Genomic DNA, 24,811 nt, shown 5'->3' on the forward strand with positions numbered 1-24,811 from the left:
AAAAACTCATCTCCAAATGTAAATTACCCGTTGCAGATTTTTTTCATAAGAAATGATTTATGTTATTAATGAAATATTCATTTATTAAATATGAAGAATATCATCTGAGTCGTTTAAAAAAAAAAATACTCGAAAAGGAACTTACCCCCGAAAGAAAACTACCCAATGTTGATTGCTTTATGATAAAATGATATATCGTGTATTGTGAGGTTATTAATAAAACATTTATTTAAGAAATGTAAACATAATTGATTGAGACGTTTTTGATAAAATGGCTCGAAAAAATCACCCTCAAGAATAAACTTCCCCCGTGAATTTATTAAGAAGAAATGAGTTAATCCACACTACCAAATGAAATATTTATTTACGAGTATTAAATATGAATAAAATCGCCTTGTCGCTTTTGAGAAAATCGGCTGCAAAAATTTCAGCATCAGAGTAAATCACGTCTTGTGTGTTTATCCACAATAAATGATTTATTCTAGGGTTGGGCACGAGCGAGTTTGAGCGAGTTTTCATTGAAACTCGACTCAACTCGAAATAAACATCTTTGAGCTCGACTTGTGAACTCGGCTCGAAAAAAATCCTCCAACTCGACTCGAAACTCGCTTGGAATTTGATTCGAGTTTCGAGTGGAGTCCAGCCAAAACGATCCAAATCGAGCCAAATGCTGTGTGTAGTTTCAAGTACTTTTGTCAAGGATCCTACACAGACAATATATTTATTATCAATGATACTTACTACTACTACTACAACTTCTTCTTCTTCTTCTTCTTATTATTATTATTATTATTGTTATTATTATTATTATTATTATTATTATTATTATTATTATTATTATTATTATTATTATTAAAACAACACAGTGTATACACATGAAAAACAGGCAGTTTGTAGCTGAATATTAAAAACTAGTTGACTGCTCAACTCGGTAGTCGTGAAGTTTAAGAGGCAAGGAGGTTCTGGATTTGAGTTCCGGAGGAGCAAGTATTCGGGCTCGAGCCAAAAATTGTAAGGCCCAAAAGTTATAGGGGCCGGCCAAACATGTTCAAAACTGCTCGAACAGGATTTAGGGTCGTCAACAGCTCCAGTGGCTTAGCTCACAGCCCATTCACTATCGAGTTGAGTCAACAGCTCACCCAACCTAGCCGGCTTGAGCCGATGGCTCACCTGAACCGAGTCGGTAGCTCATCTCAACCACGCTAGCTCGAGGTATTTGCTCAGTTGAACCGAGCTGAGCCGGTTGACATCACTATCTAGGTTGGACTTCTGCTTGGGCTCAAAACTTCGACCGTGCAGGTATCAGCCTTGATGTTAAAAACTATCATACAGTATGTACTTGGTGCTCGCGACATTTGAGGCTGTCTACTTATAAAAAACCCATTGTCCTATCTGGTGAGCAACACTAAAAATATTCCAAATTACTGCTTACATTTCTCATGGCTTTCTCTTTCCAGTCCAATCAGGCAATGATTTCAAAACGAGTTAAAACGAGCTGAACGGGCGAGCCATTTATCAAACTCGACTCGACTCGAAACTCGACCTGAAAACAGTGACTCGGCTCGGAACTGGACTCGAGGAAGTTACCTCTGACTCGACTTGTGCCCATTTCTAATTTATGCCATATTGTCTGTTGAGAAAATGACCCGGAAAAACCCACTCCAAGAGTAAAGTACCGCTTGTGAATACTTTCAGGACAAATGAATTATCCTATATTGTAAGGTTAGTAACGAAATATTTATTTGTGAAATATTAGCAAAATTGCTTGAGTCGTTTTTGAGAAACTCGTTGTAAAATAACTCATCCCTAAGCGTAAAATATCCCTTCTGGATTTTCCGGTCAGTTCTTTTTTCATAGCAACCATATTGTTTGGAATTGAAATTGTAACTTTCGGACCTTGAACTGAACACGCCTTGCACTTATTGTCACAAAAATACTTGATTCTTCCAAAGGCAATAATTCATACGACTCTTCAAGAGAACGAGTCTATCAAGGGTGGCAATGAAGAGTCCAAGTAAGCGTGACTCCCATTCATGACGACCCGGTCAGGAGAGTAATACTCCCAGAAGTACGTTTTTTTTTTCGCGCACTAATCTAGCCAGTTGTTTTACGCGGTACCCCAGCAAGCTGTTTTAAGTTGGTCACAAAATTTATATCATGGGATACAAAGTGGAACAAAACGAGCCCTGCTGGGCTTCTAACCCTTTCCTACTACTACACCTACTACTACTACTACTACTAGTACTCCTTCTCCTCCTACTACTACTACTTCTTATCTGCACAAAAGTAAGTAAATAACCTTTTCGAGTATTATTTGCAACTTATTTTAATGAAAAAAAAAAGTGTTATGAAAATTAAAAAAAGTGAAAAAAAGCTTTCCTTAGACCGGGTTTCAACCCACGTGAAAAGCGATTTCCATTACAAGTCCATAGCGCTAGCATGTTTGGCCACGAGGGCTGATCGCAGCAAGTGTTTGGGTTTGCTATATGTAGGCTACGTGTCAAGACAAGGATAACGCCAACTAATGAGAAACGTGTACTTAGTTCCTACTTCCGGGAGTATTACTCTTCCGAGCTAGTCCTCATTCATGATAGTGAGCTCGAGCTCCGTACAGGCTAGTGAATCCGATGCAAATGGTCCTGTAAGTATGCTATAACTTTGAAATCGGCATCAATGTGCCACTTAAGATAATTGTACTGAACTTTTTCTAATATGAGTTTCATTATGTCATACGTTTCTTTCACCTGTGTGTCACAAGTAGTTGGTACAGTTGGGAGGATATTGCCATTATGTATTGAAACTGCTTTAAGACTGCTCTTTGAGGAGTTTATAAAAAGTCTCCACTCCCGTGCCACATGTGTCGTACCAAGAGCAGCAAACAAAGCGTTGACATCAGAACAAAAACAAAGTGTATCTTCCTGTTTAAAAAAAACTCTGAATGGTGCATGCCGTTTCCTGTATGAACAAACGGTGTCACTTACGTCAAGTAAATTCCATTGTTTAAGTCTGGATCCAAGAATTTCAGCCTGCCACTAGGTTAGTTTCAAATCTCGAACAAGGTCATTTAAATCACTTTGTGTCGCAAAATGTGGGTTGTTTCTCTCTTCAAATTCAAAATCTGACTCTGAGCTCTCCGATTCTGAAGAAGCTACGTTTGTTTCCTCCTCTTCCAGAGACCATGTTGCTGGAGGTGCAGTAATTGGAACATTATCACCGTGTTTGACAGGTCTTATTCCAATCGAAATATTGTCAGGATTTTTTTGTCCTTCCCTTTCATGTCTTGAATGTATACAGCACAGAAGTAGCAGTAACTTACGTGGTCGGCTGGCTCACGCCATATCTTCGGAACACCAAATGACAGTTTACCTTGACGTTTGTTATTCAAACACGACCGGAAATGGCAAACACACTTGTTACATATTGTACTAAGTACCTACTGCCTATCTTCATCAATTTTGCTGTCGAAGTATATAGTTCGTAAGCCTTCTTCGCCAAAAGTATTAATTTTTCCCTCTTGGCCTTAACTATGTATTCTCCAGAGACAAAAATTATCTGAGTGGGTAACACAATCTCGAGGTATTGTGACAGTCACAAAAACACTTACACGATAGGAAGACGTGTACAAACTCCCTGCCCCACGCTCAAACCTTCAGACAAGTGAGCAACAGTAGAGTAGTGAATGGGAGGGAGGAAAAATACAATGTTGCCAGGCTTCAATAGGCCACTTTTTTCTCACAAATTGGAATATTGGATGTAATTCAAGAAATTCTGACCATGTTTCTTTTTGCCATAAAACGCTGAAATTTTTCAAAACAATCGTTGACAATTTGCATACATGGTAACTTAATTGAGAAAAATTTTCTAAACTTCTTTTCAGGTAACATCTGTGAGTATTTTACCTGAATGTATTAGGTGTTCGTTACTGAGCTTATGTGTGAGTATCGCAAGTGTAATGTTGCAAATTTTTCTCAATTTCTCCAAATATTAAATTTTCCCGGTTTTTAAAAATTACTTCCACACTATTTTACTCCCCTTGTGTTTGAGCTCTGATTTTTTAATATAGCACACCTGAATGTATAGGGTATGGGTTACTGAGCTTATGTTTGCGTAGCGTGACTATCAATGTTGCAAACCTTTCTAAATTTGTTTTTTTAAAAAACTTTCCCCCCAGTTTTTTCAATATTTTTTCTTCTTCTTCTACAAATTGAACGCGATGGGTCCTAAATGTTTACCGTTGAAATTTGTGTTCCATACTTTTTCCAAAGAAATATCATTTGTTGTTCTGGGATAGTTAGGAAAGGAGTAGACAGGCTTCAAACCTGCCCTTCTGTGATTTCCTTAAAATTTTAACCAAAATCTACTATAACTGATATTATTTCAAAATCTGAGGGTGCAGAGCCAAAATTAAGATCAGATTCGTTTTCAGCAGCTCGAAAACTATAAGAACTTTGTTTCACGAAAGAAAATTTTTCACTGTCGACCAGTGATAATATTTCTGTCCACTCGTAAATCTTCTCTGTATTTCTTCTTGGCTGCTTGAAGTGGGAATGTAAGCTTATAATTGAAATAAAATTATCATTCCGTACGGGTTTACGTCAACGAAAAAGAAAGTATGTGTTGTAATTTGTGATAATCGGTATATCACTTACAACTGCTGGTTGCAACTTCTGCGTTGCGTTGAGGTCCGCAAAATGTGGTCGATGGTTAGTACGGAATGTGGTCCATGGTTATGTTTTTTCGTTTTTTATCGTTGTAATTTTCATTTTCTTTATTCAATCAAGGATCTTGCTAAGGAGCTGAAAGGTCAACGAGGCCAATTATACCCTTTAAAATGTGATGTCACACAAGAGAATGATATCCTTGGAGTATTTAAATGGATAAAAGAGAATTTAGGAGGAGTGGATGTCTGCATAAACAATGCAGGAATTGGTAATCCACAGGATTCATTAACAGGTAAATTATAATATTAAAAATTGTGTAGAGTTATTTCCGAATTGCTCTAGAAATACGAAATAAAAAGCAAAATACGGAGAATAGATCGAAGACGTATAAAACGAATGATTTATGCCAGAAAAAGACGTAACATCTTTTTTTCTTAGTTTGACGCAACTAAGAGATCTGAAGAATATTTGACAGAACTACGTCAAAATTTTTCATTCGAAGTTTTTGATTTTCTCCCTTTCTGAAGAACCTTTCCTCTCTCCTCCGCCCTCGTAAAAGCATGGGTAGTTTTGAAATCTAATAGGCGTGCCATATTGAGGTAAGCAAAGTGTTTCCTCTGAAATCTTTCCAACCAGTACTCACAAAATAAACCCTTTTGGAGCGTGGAGATCTTTTGCAATAAAGGAAGAAGCCATCCCACCACCACTACGGTTCCCTTCAGATTAACACAAATATGTTTGTTTCAAATGAAATTCATGAAAAACGGTAAAAGGGATTATTTGCATGTAACAAACCAACACTATAGACTTTCAATGAGAAAGTAAAAAAAAATATTATATTTAAAGGAAAGCGCATATACATACAAAATCACTTTCATTAATATTTGGATTGTGTTCTAAGATCATGTATATGTGTGAAACTTGGATGTTGAACTCTCAAACAAGCGTAATTTTTGAATCAAAAATACATATATATCTCCTGCACAAATGATAGAAAATAATTTACCACAAATTGTGTGTGTTTAAGTTACAGAAACATAAAAACCAAATACTTTAACAAAATCATATCCCATTAATATTTGGTTTTGGTGATATAACCCGGGTTCATCCGTTTCTGGACGCTGTCGATAGTATAGGGCATGTATATGGAAAAGAGAATCATGAAAGAGGAATACAAGGTAATCATTGTGAGTTGTTTGAGAAATAGGTAACGTAGAATTGTGGAGAACTACGAAGGACGCAAACCTAAAATTACAAGCATCAACCAGCAACAACTGACAATCAATTACCATACGAAAGGTCGTAAATACGCTGAAATAGCCTGAATAATACGCCTGTTCAAGAGCATAATTGGGGACATCGTGAGAAGATATAAAACTGAAGATAAAAAAGAATCTATACCACAGAAAGGGCAGCCCAAGAAACTGTACTGAACAACATGCTATTTTGCGGAAAATTAAGAAAAATGTCAGACTAAGTGCAGTAAATGTTACAGCATGCATGAATTCTGAGTTCTTAAAGAATATAAATGCAGAAACAATAAGAAGGATACTAATAAAAGTTGGGTTACATGGTAGAGTACCAAGGAAGAAACTTTTCATAAGTGAACTTAGTAGACGGAAGAGGATTTGATTTGCACGAGATCATGTAAATAAATCAACATATTGATGGTTATATGTTTTATTCGAAGAGGAAAGTAAATATGAGGTTTTTGATAGAGTTGGGCAGTGTTATGTATGAAAGAGGAAATGAGGAATTACAGGACACTCATCTGAATCTAATGGTGAAACACGGTAGGGGTTATATAGTGGTTTTCGGCCGCATGTCGGAAAATGTAGTTGGGAGAAATTTGAGTAGATTACTTATAGATAGCTATTTATTCTTCGACAATTTGCAAAAAGGTACGGAGACGTTGCTGATAAAATATAAAAGCTTCTACATTTTAACAGGTGCGGAGGTGCGACTGTGGCTTTCATACAATTGTTTATGGGTGCTTCTCCTCCTCAGTCACCAGACCTACACCAACCGATCATCTTGTGGAATACGTTCAACGGGAGAAAAATTTTAGTAATATCCAAAGCAGAGTTACAATGAAGACTGATTGAGCTGAGCGAAGCGAAGCTCTTATACTCGGGTTAGCCGTTTGGTTGTCCGCAAACTCCTCCTAGACCGTTTGGCCGATCTCAACCAAACTTAGCACGCTGATAGAGTATGTCGTGCTGAGTGACAACATAGGTTGAAATCAAAAATCCGATGTACCATCGAGGAATAATGACCGAAAAACGCTTCCTCCTAGACCGTTTGGCCGATCTCAACCAAACTTAGCACGCTGATAGAGTATGTCGTGCTGAGTGACAACATAGGTCGAAATCAAAAATCCGATGTACCATCGAGGAATAATGACCGAAAAACGCTTCCTCCTAGACCGTTTGGCCGATCTCAACCAAACTTAGCACGCTGATAGAGTATGTCGTGCTGAGTGACAACATAGGTCGAAATCAAAAATCCGATGTACCATCGAGGAATAATGACCGAAAAACGCTTCCTCCTAGACCGTTTGGCCGATCTCAAGAAAACTTAGCACGCTGATAGAGTATGTCGTGCTGAGTGACAACATAGGTCGAAATCAAAAATCCGATGTACTATCGAGGAATAATCACCGAAAAACGCTTGCATAGACTTAACATGGGGAAAAAGTTTTCACGCGATTTTTTGTCAATAATTAAAAATGGCATTTATTATTGCATAATGGCCAGGAATGATTACGTAGTTTAAGCTCGCTCAGCTCATTTCATTGCAATCGGGTACATCCATTGCATTCCTAGTAGATGGATAGCAGAAATATATGAACAAAGACACTAAGCACTTTGCACTCGAGGCGTGTACATGCAAAACTTAGGCAAAAAGAGCACACTGTCAAATACTGAAGTGTGGAATCAAACATTAATATGAGATCGTCGTCAGCAACAAATGACGAACTAATTTTTCTCGTTTGGTTTTCGTTTAACGCAATAAATTTTCAAGCTTTTGTGCATTATGGTCCAGGCTATCGTTATGAACGTATTTCGGATGTTTATGTTTAATTACATGTGAGAAGGTGTCATCAAATGGCATGTAGCAGAAAAATCTAATATGAATGTGAGCAACTTTAGTTCCTTGTGCTTCAAGTCAGTTACATGAGAGTGACTATATATAGTTACTTGGACTCCTAAAGGTTGACCTCGTCGTAGTGAATTCGCCACAAAAAAATATTCAAGATGCAGGAATATACGAAATACACTTGGGATATTCTGGATAGGATCATATTGTTTCCAACTAAATATTGTGATGAATTCTTGCATTAAAGCGAGAGTATGTGAATAACTATTGCCAAGAAAAATAAAAAACACGGCAAATAAATTCCCAGATCACTTGTCCTGAATGATTAATTTTAGCCGGATCTTTTCACTTATGAAAAGAATGAGCAAGATCATATTTTGGATGTGGCGGTGTTCTTGATTTTATCAAATATTACAGGCACACAGCATGATGTGTTAAGGATGATCAGATGTTTGTACATGGTTTGCTTGCTCTATTATAAATCAACAAACTCAGTACATATTATTACAGTTGTGACCGTAGTGGTAAAACGGTAATCTTCGTAAGCGAGTTTTATTTTGTGGTTACTTTTCGTAAATTTTATTCATCGTAATTATCTTGTACATCAGAGATATGTGCCGTCATATTAGAAAAAAATGAATTTCATCTCTCTTTCAAAATTTTTTCATCCTTATCTGTCAGTATGATTGCAGCAAGCAGATGAATGTAGGGTTGATGGATCAAAATATATTTACATGGGAACACAGCGCTTTTAAAATGTGGGTACTACTTATTCAAACATGATTGTACTTATGGATATGTATTTACAATAAAATTAGTTTTCTGATTATCACTGTAGCAATTGAGATTAGCATGCTTGTAATGGTAAATAAAATATGTATTTTATTATTTCTAATTCCACAAGTAAATGAATACATGATGAAATTTTGAGAGATTGAAATAAAATTCTCAATGATTTGCAGATGGTAAAACAGAAGAGTGGAGGAACATGCTAAACGTAAATGTTTTGGCACCCAGTATCTGCTCTCGAGAAGCTATCAAGTCTATGAAAGAAAGAAATGTAGATGGACACATTATTAATATCAATAGGTAGGTATTCTGTTAGACGATAAATATGGGCTTATTTTGTAATTTTATATTTTGAGGCCCAGGCATAATAATCTCTCTAGGATTAGATTGAACATTACAGGAATAATTGAATGATCCTTTACTATTATTCGAATATTCATTACCATTTGGGTTCTTAAAGAATTCATTATTGTTGAATACATTATTCGAATAATATTTGATTCTTGAAAAATTAGTTCAAGATTCTGAACCCCAAGTTTGTCAAAACTTGCTTAAAACTAAACAGAGTCAATCAAAGAAAAACCACAAGCATTAGCTCAATTTCTTTTTAAACTGAAAACAAGCCTGTTTATAAAAGCAGAGTTAAAAATTATGTGGTTGTACAGTAGATAATTTATTCGAGGCATTCTGACCACAAGCTTGATATTTAAGATGTGTCGCTGTGAGAATCTGTCCAGGTTTCTGAAAAGATGAACTGGCTGGTCAAGGTGGCTCACGAGTATGGAGGATAAAACAAAATTTAGTATTTCAATGTGTGTAATTTTACTCCATCATTTGTGTACAGTCACATGTATAATATGACTGGAACATTCCTGCTGAGCGAAATTGGGCATTCCACTTCAAGTACATTTTATCAAATTTCTGATAAAATTTTAGCCATGATTGATTCACTCTGTGTGGATACTACCTCATAGTATCCATGAATTCTGTGGATGCAATATTGGTTTGGAGAGGATTTATGAGAGTACTCACCACCCAACCATTGCGAAGAATATCACCAGTTGAAATACAAGATCCATTTCTTGTTGCATGTTTCAACATGTTCTAAATATAGATCAATTTCTATGCACAGAACAAAGTAGAACAGAATCCAAAATGCAGATTTCTTAGGTCCTCAGTCAATTCGTGCGGCAGTTCCTTGTTCATATTTCACCATTAGTAGCTTCCCCTAATGCGTCCAGTGAACATCACCGAGATTTCTCTCATAATATTTTCCACATAAATCCTGCATTAATTTTGCAATAATCCTGTAAGTTGAACCGACCATTCAAAGAACCTATTACTTAATTACTTCAATATGGGATTCCACTAGTCATCGAGTTACTGCATTTTACAGCTACCACAAATATCAAAACATAATCCGCCTTATGCAGAGTATTTTAACGTATGATTAGTGTTATACTAAAGGCCTAACTACTGCAGGAAACATATGTTAGTCGAACTTTTTAGTATGGCACTAATCACGCGTCAGAACGACTCTGCATAAGCCTCAATTTGTTTAGTAAATATATTAATGCATAACTTTATTTTCTTTGCAGTCTGGCAGGTCATATTGTATTTCCATACGGAATGAGTCATTTTTATTCTGCTTCCAAATATGCCCTTCGAGCTCTCACAGAAGGACTGCGCCAGGAATTGGCGGCAAATAAGAGCAAAATTCGAGTAACGGTAAGTCATAAAATAACCGCCTTTATACAGGTAGTGTCTAATCATAGTTGATGGAGTTCATTTTGTTCTCTCCATGCAAATACAACTGCTACCATAATTACAATAATTTTACAGAATTCTCAGGACAATCATAAATGTTCTTCAAAAATGAAAATTAACATGCAATCTTCTAATTTAACGTGTCACGATTACGCCATTTAGGCTAAAAGAGACGGATGATTAAGGCAGGTGAATGATGGAAGAATTTGTGGAATGAGAATGCGAGAGGAAATAGGAGTTCACTGAGAAAACCTACGGACATGATGTTGTCCACCATAAACTTACTTGGCCGGGAATCGAACCTAGGCTCCCTCGCACCAGAGGTAAGCGCTCTACCACTAAGGCACCATTTTTGGCATTAAAATTTTCAACCACCTCTTCCCCTTTGAACCTCTCCCCTCCTCCTTAAGATATGTATTTAAAAAATTCTAAACAGCCTGCGGTCTTTTCAAGATTTTGGTCTCTTCGATGCGGTTACTTAGAAAAATGTCAAGCCACTGGTGTTGATATGTAAAGTTAACAAACATTCATATTATACATATAAGACTAGCAGAAATGTTCGGCTTCGCATGGGAAGAATAATGTTTTTGCACAATATTTGAAAATAATGAATAACCACACAAACATACAAACATTCGGTTTTTTTTTTACAGTGCACGGATCCTTCTATCCTCGCAGTTGCGGTAGCGGTTGCTCAACCGCCGTGTTTTCTAACTACAGGGTGGACCAAAAGTCAAGTAACAGTACTGTAACATAAAATTCCGTTGGGATAGAGGTCCACATTGGCCCTAGCTGGTGAGTTTGGAGTGGAAGAACCTAAAAGACACGCGTGACCACCACGATCGCCACCTTGACGTCCGTAATTTTGAGTATCACTTTAATATTTTAAATTGGATGGTAGTCATGCGGCACAGATTTTAAGACTATTTTTTTCATCAGGTAAGCAATGCTGCTGTCCATTTTCTCACAGGCCAGTAGACATTCTTCCAGTCCTTTATCGTCCAATTCGAATGTTCGTTGCGCTAATCAAATTGTTGTGATTGCTGTTCTCGGGTGAATATGATAACGTCCCAGAATTTACTGGATTAGCTGATACATGAAAGTATATCAGGTATCACCATCAGAGCCGTAGCTACTGGGGGGGGGGCGAGTGGGGCGGTTGCCCCGGGCGCTGATCGCAAGGGGGTGCCGAACAACCAAAAAGGAAAGGAAAGAGTAAACGACGCGGCGCCCCTTAAAAGAATTGGCGCCCTTTTAAATCAATGTTGTTGTTAGTTCGCAAAGAAATGCATTTGTTAAAAGTATTTTGCTCACTACGTTCGCAGTCCAAAATTTTCAAGAAGTCACAACAAGTTTTTAATTATTACTTAAAGAAAGTTATTAAACGACTTGTTAATGACGATGTGGTATGCAAGGTGTCGAGTAATGACTTATAGTGTACGCTGGAGCGTTTTCAAGATCGTAAACGGTTAAAGTGTAAAATGTGTGTTCAGTGTTGTGATGGTGATGAGTTTGCTTAGTTAATCACGCTTTTCTACCCAATCGGATTAATCACGATGGTGAGAATGAAGGTATGAAAATGAGAGGAGTGAAGAGACACACGCAAGCTGCTCTTTGCGCGGGAACATTGAAAAACAAGGTAAAGAAGGGGAATAATAACATATTCGAAAGCTTAGAGTAGGGGCTAAAAGGGTCAGAACTTAACCCAACGAATTTCGTCTTTTCCTAAAACTAATCACCACCACTGATTTCTGTTAGTTCCATTGACATATGAAATACTTCCAATTTGAAGGAATTTATTGGGATCATTTCTTCATCAACTAGTTGTATCGCCTGAATATGTTTTCTGTGCATATGTATCAGTTGTCCTCTCTTTTATCTATCTACATACAGACAAAACATAAATCTTCTGAATTTCCGTTATATTTCACAAAATATTTTTTTACCATAAAAGAACTAACTCTATTGTCTATATCCCGAGCCCGGAGATTCAAAGCCGCGTTCATAAAACCTCTCCAATTACTTCCGCCCTTACCCAACTGAATCCAGTTTCTACTCTATATTTCTATTTTTGCAATATTCATCTTAATATTGTTCTTCCATTTGCGTCTAGGCTTCCTATTTCAGTGTTTTTAAAAGCATAAAGAAATTCGGATGCAATTTAACACTGCTCTTGAGCTTGTTGTTCCATCCTTCAACGGCATTATTTGTTTTCGATGCAGTTCACCTTTTACAGTTCCAGACATCGATCGGTACATTCACATTTTGGATCCACTCGTTCACAAAATAATCCATAAATTCTGAAACTTTATTTTCTATTAGCACAGTACTCTGTATTGATAGCCAACGATTTTCAATGTCTTCCCGTGGGATAACAGCATACACACATATGTAGCCTTACATCTTTATTTTCTCTGTACACAGATGCCAAACTTAGTTCTTGCACTTTGCGCCAGAAGCATTGGTTGAAATGAAAATTGCAACCCTTACTCGTATAATTCGAAAAGTTGGAACCAAGCGCAAAAATATACGCCTCTTTAAATCAACCATGATCCTTTGTGGAGCCCAACACAATAAACACTCCTTTAATTTCTTGAAAAGCAAGTCGTAAGCTTCTATTTTAGTTCGACAGGAAGACAAAAGCTACCGGGATAATATTTGTTTCATTCTCCATACTGCCAACATATGCGTGATTCGTATACAGTTGGGCGAACCTTTTGCTATACGATTTAAAAGTTCCATACAAAAAGAAGTAACTTCCATGCTGCAATATTTTCTTACCTTACCTGCTCAAGGAAACAAGAATTCTCTATTCGTGTCCTTCGTCCGGTAAATTAAAAAAGTAAATCATGAGTTGTCGTTTATCCTCAGGTTTTCTTTGGTTAACACGATGTTTAATCTTGAATCCGAGTCTCGAAAATCTTCTCGCTCTTGTCGCCTCACAAGGTTCATGTTTCTCTTGAAACTGTTGTACTCGAGAATTTCTGTCGTGAATTCCAATCAGAGATAAAACAGAGTACCCGTTTCATTGTGGTAGATCTTCGATAAGGGCTCGTCATTTTCGCTGGCTCTTTTCGCTGCCATCCGCTGTACTCGCACTTCTGCTTCAGCGACGTCTGGTTGATATTTGTGTTCCGTTGACTTAATTATTACTTTTCCCTTTTTTACTAACGTCTCCTGCACTTATCTTTCTTCTCTTTCACATACAGACAAGTTGTTGTCTCAGTACTTTGCTTCTTCACACGATACTGGAATCCTTCACACACTGCACAGGGGCTTGCTTTTCGTGTAATGTCCGCCCCTCAGTGCAGGTGCATCAGCTCGAACAGGTTCTTTCATCTCGCTAGGCGCAAACTTCCCGATGCAGCTACATCGCGGGCGCATTTTTTTCTCTTTTTGGGGTAGTGCGCAAACAGTGTTGAGTTCAGACTTTTGCACAAGCGGGACAATAAAACTTTGATGTGGTCTCCGTTCTAAATTTTAATGGAGCAACAGAACTCGCGACTTGTTGCTGTCTGGTCGGTTGCAATAACCAACATATTGCCATTTTCCCTAACCAACGTTGTAAAGCGTTCGTGTGCATATGCATCTAATTTCCAAGTTTTTATTTAACTTCGAATTTATACGAGAACGCGGTTTGTAAATTAGAACAATTAGGTTGGGCTAAAGAGGAAACTAATTTTCTTTAAAAAACAAAAAATCTTTGCTTTTAGACTTTTATTTCCGAAAAAAATAAGAAACAGCAAATATTTCAATGCATGTGTTGTAATATTCCATTACAGTTAAGGTAATGAAGTTTTTGTTTGGAGAAACCCAATACTTTTCGAACACAAAGCGTACTGTAAATTTTTAATACATAATTTTCGGTCCATGTAGTAAATTCATTTGTTCTTTACTTAACACTGCACTGCTCGCGCGGATTACTATTGTAGTCCAGTGCTTTTCAGATTTCTGGTATCTGAGGGTTGGCAACACTTGTGACCTTGAGCAGTCGTCTACCTTTCTCCCCCATTTCTAGAACACCATTAGTCGATTGATAGCACCCAAAGTCAACGCACTGATGTTATACGGATTGTTATTTTCGCATGGACTACTATTGTAATCCGTGCGAGTACTGACGTGATAGTTTGTTTTCTGTCTAACGTTTTAACTGTTCTTGTTTTGAACGTATTATTTCATATAATTCTCTCAAATGTATGATATATGTTAGTTTAAAATGTCAGAGCAAGAACAGATACGACAGTGGCTAACAGAAACTGACGACGAAAGTGTTCTGAGTACAGAACACTAAGATGAAATAGAGGACGATGTTGTCGAGTAATGACTCTGAAGAAAGTGGTAGTGACGATTTGGAAGAAATAGAAGATGAAGAAAGGAACGGTGTTATCAGGAAGACAGGTTTTATGGAGAACTTTACATTGGAAAGGGCAGAATTACCAGATGGTATATTGATCCAGTGCACCGAAGAATTACGCAAACAGAGCGTCATAACATCATACCTACACTGCATAGTTATTACTTCATAGAACAACACTAAATTTGGAGTCGACATATTAGAAAAATGGTGTCGCCAGTGTGATACAGCCAGGAATTCGCAAAGATGGTTACTCACTCTCTTCTTCTACGTGTTAAACGTTGCTGAAGTAAACACTCTCATTGTTTTCAAAGCAAATAACAATGATGCTATAATCAACCGTACAGACTTCCTGCAATCTGTGGCTATGGAACTCATCGAACCTTTTTGTGGAAAATGAAGAAAGAAGAGTACCCGAAAAAGATGTTCTAGGTGCAGTAAGTGGATCTGCTCTGACTGCAAGCACACTCTTTGCACTGACTCTTATGACTGAAACACACAAAATTTTGCCTACTTTTGACTTTGTTTTCAAGTGTAGAAGTTAAACCTGCAAACAATTTAACAACTTCTTTTTATTTTTTATAAGAGTTTTTAACACTTTAAATGCAAATTTCCTCTTTTATTTGAATTTTTAATCAAATAGCAAGAAAACAAACGAACATTTACACAAATATAGTAAATTGCATACGCATTTTAAAATTTTGGCTTCTAATCCTTTTTGTGCATTAAAAAACAAAATATTTGCACTGAAATATGTTCTTTATTGCTTGTAAAACCCCAAAAAATAATGTAAAAAATACCAATTGAATAACCGCTAAGATATATATATTTATCAAATGGACTACAATCGTAATCCGCGCGAGCACTCACGTTTCAACAATTTCATGCGAGTACTGTAGTGTTAAATCAAAAGCAATGTGGAAGCTACGGAATAATCTAGTAGCAATTATATTTCGGGGAATAATATGTTTATTTATACATTATTTTAATGTAAACCTTGTATATGGGCATTTCAAACGGATGAGTATTGAAATTATACACTTTAATGCTATACGAAAACATAGGCCCGGAATTGGACAGAAATTCTTGAAATAATCCACCAATCTCATATTTGGCAGAATAATTTAGACTCCTCTTGCCCCTCTGAGTTGCCCATATCCTCCCGAAATCTAGCTTCATTCAGTTTTTACTATTTTCTATTTGCTTTATATTCTCCGCCGCACGCTCTAGTATTAAGGCGCGCTTCTTGTCATTCTCTACCTGGAAAAGCATCAAGTAACACCACGTTAGTTTGCTCCCATAATATTTTGGTTTTCTTCAGTAGTAAGCACCAGAAATCAGGTAACAATGTATAAATTAGTTAAATAGTCTCGTTGGAAGCAGAAAGGTGTGTTGAACAGTAAAATTCTGCAGTGAAAACAGTCAACAAATAGTGAGATATGGACTTCAACCCAAGCGACGCCATGTTCGTAAATGTTAATATTGATGGACAGGATTCATCGTAGTTTTTGATCTTTTAAAAACCAGTTTGAAGATTAGTGTTTTCTCTTGATAACTCCCGTTATCCTCAAAATTTTCCTGTTAGGTTACGATAGGCCTGTCCTAATATAGCTTTGTCTGTATATGTAGTAAATGTGATTTCTTATTTTTATTAACATGGCGGTAGGTGTAGATTTCTTCGTGGTTGAATTTATTACTATAATGTCCGTGTAAGTTAGAACAGGAACTTTCCCTTATTCCTGAGTTGATTACGGCATCCAACACATTATGGGCTAAATAATGAATCAAAAATGGTTCTTTTCCCTTCCGGAAAGGAACCCTTACCATTAGTAGTTTCAATATGTCCTTTCTGTGGCATTGAAAGTAATTCTGTAAATGGAAAACCATGATTTAATTTTAGTAGTAAGAGGGCCAATGGGCTCTGATTATTCCGTTTCTTTTTTCATAGTGCATAGAGCCTGTTTAGGATGGTGAAGTTCAGAAATTTGTTTGATTTACGTATAGTTGAACTGTGTGATAACATGATTTAACATGTGTAGTGATGTGTATTAATATTTGTTTTCTTAGTTTATGTGGGATGTAGCATGTATGTGTGTGTAATTTTGTACTTTGACCGTAGAAGTGATGTGTGAGTGAAAGTATGATTTATTTCTTTACGGACAGTGTATTGTTTAATTAGTAATCTCTTATGGTCAGTTTAAATGGATAAATCAATTTGCAGTGCAAATTCATAGTAACACTGTACCGTAATTACTTAGTAGGTTGCTTATAGTATCTGTGGCAGAGTACAAAATTTATTTAATAGTTCAAAGTTAGTATTCGTACTCTCAATGCCATCTCGTGTCGGGTTGAGAACTATTCGCCACTAGGTTTTTGTTACTCCGAGACTTAATGATCTGGTCAACATGAAAATTACCCTTCTTTTGCAATTATTGATGAGTAAATATTAGTTCTGGCCCATATGAATATGTATTTAGACGAATTGCATTATAAATGAACGTTCCTGAAAGCACAATAATTTATATAGTTCAGTAATCGAATTATTAATAATAGTAAACATTGCTTTTCCCCTTAACCCGAAGTTTGTCTATATGGCTTTATTTTGTTGCCAGGCTGCGGTTTCAAATTCTCTCTCTCTGTTGCTTTCTGTGAACGATCGCATTGTTGACATTTTCCGAAATATAATTACATGTAGTTAATGATATTGAATTTTCGTTGCATACAAAATAATTCGAAGCCGTAAAGTGAAATATACTATGGCTTGTTTTGAAAGAATCTGATATCAGTTCATACAAGCTTACGCGTATTGATTAGTGTACTATAGTAATTTGTTGATTTTAATATATAATAAGACTGCTTTGAATAGTCTTGGGCGAATTGTAGAGTATAGGTTGTCTGAAAATAAATCGACGTCATAGGAAAATGAATAAATATATAAGTGAGCAATGATAATATTAATTATATATATATATATATGTTGTAGTGAGAATGAATAAATAATATGACGCCCATGCGTATATGTTCCTGGTTGTAAATTTTGCCACGATGTGTTGATTGTATTTATATAATAATATATATTTAGTACACTAACAAATTACTCCAGAATTTTGTGTGAGGGTAGTGTGTCGTGTAAAAATGATGATTTGTATTTTCACTTCGTGTCTTGACATTTAATAGTAATTGGACATACTAACTGATCATTCAGTCTGACGATACGAATGGTAGTCATGTAACAAATGATTCCGGATATTTTCCAATTAATCAGATAACGGAATAACCGCTTGCAGAATTGGTGCCAGTTAAATATACGCTTTCCGCTTACATTTGCGATACTACTCTGGAACTCTGATTTTTCTCCACGTCACCTGATTAAGCCAAGTTCATTACAGTTCGCAGAGACTACGAAGAGGATAAGATCGAATAACATAGCAGATTTATTACAGTAGAATCACGTATTTCCGTACCTTACCCCCCATTAAATATTTTCGTTTTCCTTAGTTTTAAAACTAGGTAGTGATTGAAATTAGTTGACACCTCAAGGTTGGCACCCTTGCGGGTTGTTAACTACTAGTTAGATTTGGCAGATAACTTACTAGTACAAAATTTATTTTATTTAACTTTTTTTAATTTTGGCAAATCCATTTTAGGATTTTTCTATTTTACCGACTTTACTCTAGTTTTCCATGCTTTACTCGGAACTCTTCTTATTTTCTGAGTTTTCTGGGTCGAATGTTTTTTATTGTTTTGGAAATTTCAAAATTAAGGCAATGACGCCTTGCCCTTCCTCCTTCTCTTTCCATTGTTGGTTTGGGCCGGATGACGGTTACTAAATAATAATTTCATAAGAAGTAACTTGTGAAGTTCTTATTTACAAGACACAGACTTGCTTCTTGGCAACAAGGCTTCCCCAGTAGGCTACGCATTTAGTTTTCCACCTTTTTCGGCAATATAAAGTATTTGACTGTGGATTGTTATATGTCTCAATTCGACCATTTATATTTGTAGTATTTAGTGCCCTATTTTTTTTTACTTTGGCGTGCCTCTGTCTTGTTTATCTAGCTATCTCTATTTTCCCTTCTCTAAGCTTAAAAAAATTTCAACATCCCCCAATTTTGAACTTGACAAATATTAACCATATAGCATTTATCATTTGATCCTGAATTACCAACTGAGACGTCGTGAGACACGATTCGTGGAGATATTTGTAGATGTTAAATATCAAGGGACCTTTTCCCATCACATTTTTACCCACTGCAATAGCGAGCGATAGTTCAGTATATGATTAAATTTTACTTTCGTTTCTTTTATCATTATCCATTCAAAATTTTCTGTTGGACCTTCAGTCATTTCTACTTTTGCTTCCATTGGTTATCATAAATGTAAATGTTGTCGTAGTTGTTTGGGCCCAAAGTTATTATCGATAATTATAGCTTCATTATAACTATATTTTTTGTGTTTACGAGCCTGCCTTGCACATCAAATATTCACTTTCCTAACCATAATGTTTGAGAATATGAATTTGGTTATTATCCGTGGGTAATTAGTCGAATTTGTGATATGTCGGATTTTTCTTATGTAAAGTGTTGAACCTGGAAAAATTTATTTGTCGGGGTCATCAATTTGAAAGATTAAATAATTATTGAGTATATGTATGTTGAGATATGAATACGTGTGGAATATAAATATGATATTAAAGTAAAATGTATAATGTTGAATTGATAAGATAAATATGTATAAAGGGTCTCGGTACCTACTCCGAACGGTCGTTTGTTGCCATAGTCTCTAAATATCCGACAAATATAAAATGTAAGTTTTAAAATACCGTCGCATGTTAGATATTTGCTTTAAGTCTTGTAATACTATCAAGTAACATATGTAACTATTAACATATTCTGTTATTACCCTAACTGAATGTAGCATGGAATTAAGACAGGTCATCGTAACCCTAATTTATCAGTAAATCTACCCTCAAGTTCACAAACCTTAAATCCTTCTGTATCATTATGTTTCAATTTTATCCATTAGTAATCGTGCGCTCGACACAAAAATGAAATCCCTTTGGACTTAGAAAATTTTCTTTTTGCTATACTTTGTAAGAATATAACTACACATGTGTGTATTGAAATATAAGACGATAGTGACTTAAAGGTGGTCAACAAATGAGATAATGAATGAAATGACCCGATAAGTGACGTAGTCACTGTGTTATGAGTGATAAAACTTTGTTCTTTCAATGAAGGAAATGGAAAAATGTATAAGTAAATACGTCTACTGACTGAATATGTTTTGTTTGCGACTTCTAAATATGATCCAATGTGTGTACATTGAAATAAAAGGAAGTTAAGAACATAGACACCAAGAAGATGCGTTCTTAATACGTGTGATATTATAGAACGTATGAAAGTACGAGAGAGGACTCGTGTAATTAATTAAAAATTTCATATATGAGGTATATACTCATTCTAACCCTAATCTCAAGTTTTCACTGGTAATATTGTTGAATGTAATGATATTCTCGGACTTACATCATATCTTAATAAATAATTATATATTTTTCTTTCTTTTATCTGTCTGTTAACATATATACACCATTACATTGCTGTTATTCAATTTCGTATGTGAATTGATACATTTATATGTATACTTCTACATTTATATGCATGTTCATACCATTTTGTTTAATTTCACAATAGATGTAATAAATGTTCACCAATTGTAGTTAGATGGTTTCTTTTAAACTATTTCACCCATGTCAATACGTTGTCCTGTTTGTATGTGTGTGTACGTGAATGAATGACAAATTTAGTTTTAAGTGATAGCATCTAATAGTGATTGATGACGATAGTGTTTGTAACATGTGTGTAATAATATATTATATGTATTGGTGCATAACAGAAGTCATGATAGATAACCGACCCTAAATTACTCTAAATCGGCTCTGGAATTAAAACAAAACAACGGAATAAGCCTTAAAACTATGCTTTTTCTCGAAATCATAAAACCTTCTATTTATGGAAAATATATACATTACTCAATTTTTTTTCTTGGCTGATTCAAATGTGTGTCCGATCTCCATTATGGAAATTCAGATACTGGATATAGGTTATTTAACATTTGGAAATAAGAGACAAACGATTAAATTAAACTTTCTCATCACCTGTGTTGGGTCAGGGAACTCCCGCTTGCGTAGTTGCCTGGATCCAGGTCAGGGTCGTATGAGGGACCATGTGTCTCTTTTGGATCACTTCAGAATTGATCCTCAAGTAATACCATTCGGATATGGTTTACCTTTTTAATAGCTATTCGAGTTCCTTTACCATATTTCCATCATTATCCAGTAATCCCTTCATCTCTAACTCCTTCCTCTCTTCTTTTCCTTCGATACACCACAGTTTGGCCTTTACCAAACAACGATAAATGTTGTGAACCCATTCGGGCAAAATCTAAATTTTAACTGCCTGCCTAGACCAGTAGTTGTGAACTATCGGGTTTGCATTATGTCATAACGACATTCATTAGGAAACAAAGTAGAATCCACTATTCGGAATGATAGTCATAATACAATGATCGCTTTTTTATATGTAACTGTTAGAAACTCATTTAACAGAATTCCGGACACGTAATCCGATTAGAAAAAAAATTGCATCATATTTTTTTTCGTAGAGGAAAGGCTGACCTGTGAAAATCTCAGTATACCAACAAGTGTAGAGGACAGGTAGGTACAATAGTGTCCCTAAATTGCATTCAGCCAATAATTTGAACTTCATCGAACAACACGACGAGTAGTTGTGTATGTGAATATGTTGTTTGCTGATCACAGTCTGCAATGCTATGGCGGCGCTAGTGAACGCCTATTGCGGAATTAAGTGACTTCAAGTGTAGCCGTATATTGAGTTTGCAACAGCCTGGATGCTTATTCTGTAGAATTGACGTTCGTGTGGCTCGTGACGTGAGAACGGAGGTTTATAGAGTAAGAATGCAGAGTTTGTGTAAGATTAAAATGTTTAACGTTTATCTTCCTTTTGCCAAGCAAAGAACGGACAATCTTAAGCTAGTATATACCACTTTTTCTTTTTTAAAGCATCGTAACTCTCTTCTTAGGAGTCCAGATAAAAAGGAAGAACCACAAAAGGTTCACCTTCTCTCTTGTCATGGCGATCTAAGACTGGAAAGGAGGAGCTCCTGCCATTTACAAGACATTACGGACGGAACTCTTGCCGGGGGTCTTAGGTTGGTTAACAAGACGTAGAAACATTAAAATAATTATCAGTTAAAGCAAATAGTACATGTCTCTCTTTGAACTTAACCGTTTGAAGAATGTTATACCTGTTTAGGGAAGCATATGATTCTCCTAACCTCTGGACATATTTATTCACCTGCTAAGTCACATGTCTGAAGTACAATTAATTTAACATTTTCCAAAATTAATTTGTTAATAGGAAATTAGTCCTGGTGCAGTTGCAACAGAAACATTGTTAGCTACTACTCGAAAAGCTGCAGAGAAAGAAGGCCACAAAGACCTTCTATCGGAAATAACCTTAATGGAGACTCAGGATATGGCAGATGCTATCATCTATGTGCTGTCTGCTCCAGAACGGGTTCAGGTAAGTGTCTAAATCTAACAATTTCTTCTCGGGTTTTCAACTATAGAGGGTAATTAAATAAAGCTGAGTAGACGTCAGTGCAAGAAAGATAATATCGATGCTGTTGTTTAACCGATCTTCAGTTCGAAAGCAAAGTGTCACCACCAATTCTGATCCATAAGTTAACATCTTTGTGTCGTTGTGCTAGATATTCAAACTAAGAGGTATAGTGTCCTAACGAGGATCGTTATCATACGTCACCATAACGTTAGACGCACCATTAAGAGACCTCTAGTCGAATTTACAGTCCAAATCTGTACAAATGTGATTTGAAAATATTTGGGAAGTCGAAGAAACATTCGAAGGGGGTCAACTTCCGGTCAGATCGAAAAGTGCAAGAAAGAATAACACAAGTTTTACTGAGACACTCACAAGAATCTTTCAACACAAGCATGCATCAAAGTGGAAGTTCTATAGCCAATGGTGAGTGTATTGATTTTTCCTTTTGCCAATCTATGTTGGATTTTATGTAAGTAACACTCATATGATACAATCAATTAGCTAATTCAACTTTAACACTTCATTTTCTTCATTTTCATAGTCAGTCCATTTTCAGTTTCAAGCGATGATAAGGGAGAAGAAAGTATGGTGATTGTGGAACAAATCAAATTTATCATATTCGCATTTAACGTTTCATGACCTCTAACTAACTAACTTTATGGCCTATGGAACCCGAAGGTACAATGCCGCGTTTACGAAAGTTCTCCATTTAGTTCTGTTCTTAACTAACTAGATCCAGATCTACTTTTTATTCTATTTCTGCGACATCCATCTTAATATTGTCCTCCCATCTGCGCCTAGGTCTTCCTAATGGACGTTTTCCGACTGGATTTCTAATTACTCAAAACTTTGAAAGCGTTCCTACATCCTTGCATTCCAACCTGTGCCTCCTAGACTTGATATCAGTAACAATGTTTGGTAAACGGCATAAGTTATACAGTTCCTCGTTATGAAGTTTCCACCATTCCCCATTCCCGTTTCAATTTGTGAGGGACTTATTCTCAAACATTTTTAGTCTGTGTTATTTCCTTAGAATAAGCGACCATGTTTCGAAACTATACATCACAACAGGCGTGATCATCGTTTTACATATTTTAAGCTACGGATTTCTCGACAGAATTCGCGTAGACAGAAAATTTTGAACTGAATAATAACACAAATTCCCTGCTTTCAATCGACATTTAATTTCTTCGTTGATATGATTTTGATTAGTTAATATTGATCCCAGATATTTGAAAGTATCCACTGTGTCAAAAGTATTATTTGATATTTTAATACTACCATAATTTGCAGTATTTCAATCCCGGCGAACTTTCAGGTGCTTGGTTTTCTCTGTATTTACTTCTAAACCCATGTCCCTGCAAGCGTTTAATAAGACCTCTGCATTTTTTTCTATTGTTGTTCTATCATTACCCATCAGATTTACATTATCAGTATAGTACATAATCTGGTGAATATCATTCAGCTCTAGGCCCTGGTAGCTATCTTTTATTTTCCTTAGAGTGTGCTCCAGAACAAAGTTGAATAATAATGGCGAATAATAACAAAGTTGAATAATTTCCTTTGTTCAAGCCATGTTTGACGTGAAAGCTCCTGGACAAGAATTTTCATAATTGGACTTTACTTTGGGATTTATTTAAACCTATCTTAATTAAAATCTGTTTCATGATCTCTACATACTGGAAAGTTATTTTCTGATATCCGTCCATCCGTTCTTTCTGACCTATATACACTCGGCTAGATACCATCATTCAATTATCTGGACCAAATGTTAAACTTACGGTCTTTCATAACATTTTCCAGGGGGAACGAATTGGAAATACTTCGTTCTTCAAAAAGTAAGGGTAATTTACTAGGGGGTGAAAATTGCCATGTAAGATTTCTCTAAAAAAATGGATCTAACGCTTTTCTTCGGTTTTGAGAAATTAGCATTCCAGTAATAACACTATAATACTGTAAATGTCGTTTTTCTTAGAAAATTCCAGAAGGGTAGTGAAGTGAATATTTTGATAGACTTTCTCAAGAACGACCGATGCGATTTTGTTCTTATTTCATAAATAAATATTTCATTAACAACCCTGCAATACAGCAAATTATTTTCACGAAAAAACACATGATGTGCACGTTATTCTTGGGGGTGTTTTTTCGGATGATTTTCTAGAAAAGAAGTTCGGTCAATTCTGTTCAAATTTCTTAACGAAATGTTTCTGTAATAACTGCAACATAACATGATTCAATTAAAGACATGACAGCAAGCAGAGTGTAGTAACTTGTACATTTTATTTATTATTTTGTGTATAATCTGTATATGTATTGTATATAAATAATGAAAAAAAAAACGACTGCAAGCTTTGAAATGTGGGTGTGGAGAAGAAAGGGGAGAATTACTTGGGTCGAGCGGTAAACGAATGAGTGTTAGAAATGGTGGGGGAGAAAAGAACAGTTTTAGATATTATTGAGAAGAGGAAGAGAAATTATTTGGAACATTGGCTAAGAAG

At 35.9% G+C, this 24,811-nt stretch overlaps 1 protein-coding gene across 1 annotated transcript in view; it reads left to right on the top strand.

Moving 5' to 3' along the window:
• Positions 1-24,811, top strand: part of LOC145673758 (dehydrogenase/reductase SDR family member 11-like) — a 71,973-nt gene that overhangs the window by 12,656 nt on the left and 34,506 nt on the right. The window contains exons 2-5 of the mRNA XM_081743507.1: positions 4,782-4,953; positions 8,723-8,849; positions 10,148-10,277; positions 22,110-22,274. Of these exons, the coding sequence (XP_081599633.1) occupies positions 4,782-4,953; positions 8,723-8,849; positions 10,148-10,277; positions 22,110-22,274 (594 nt within the window). The remainder of the gene's footprint in view (positions 1-4,781; positions 4,954-8,722; positions 8,850-10,147; positions 10,278-22,109; positions 22,275-24,811) is intronic.

Source organism: Thermobia domestica, chromosome 17 (genome assembly GCF_964235325.1).
Source record: "Thermobia domestica chromosome 17, izTheDome1.hap1.1, whole genome shotgun sequence".
NCBI classification, from domain to species: Eukaryota; Metazoa; Arthropoda; class Insecta; order Zygentoma; family Lepismatidae; genus Thermobia; species Thermobia domestica.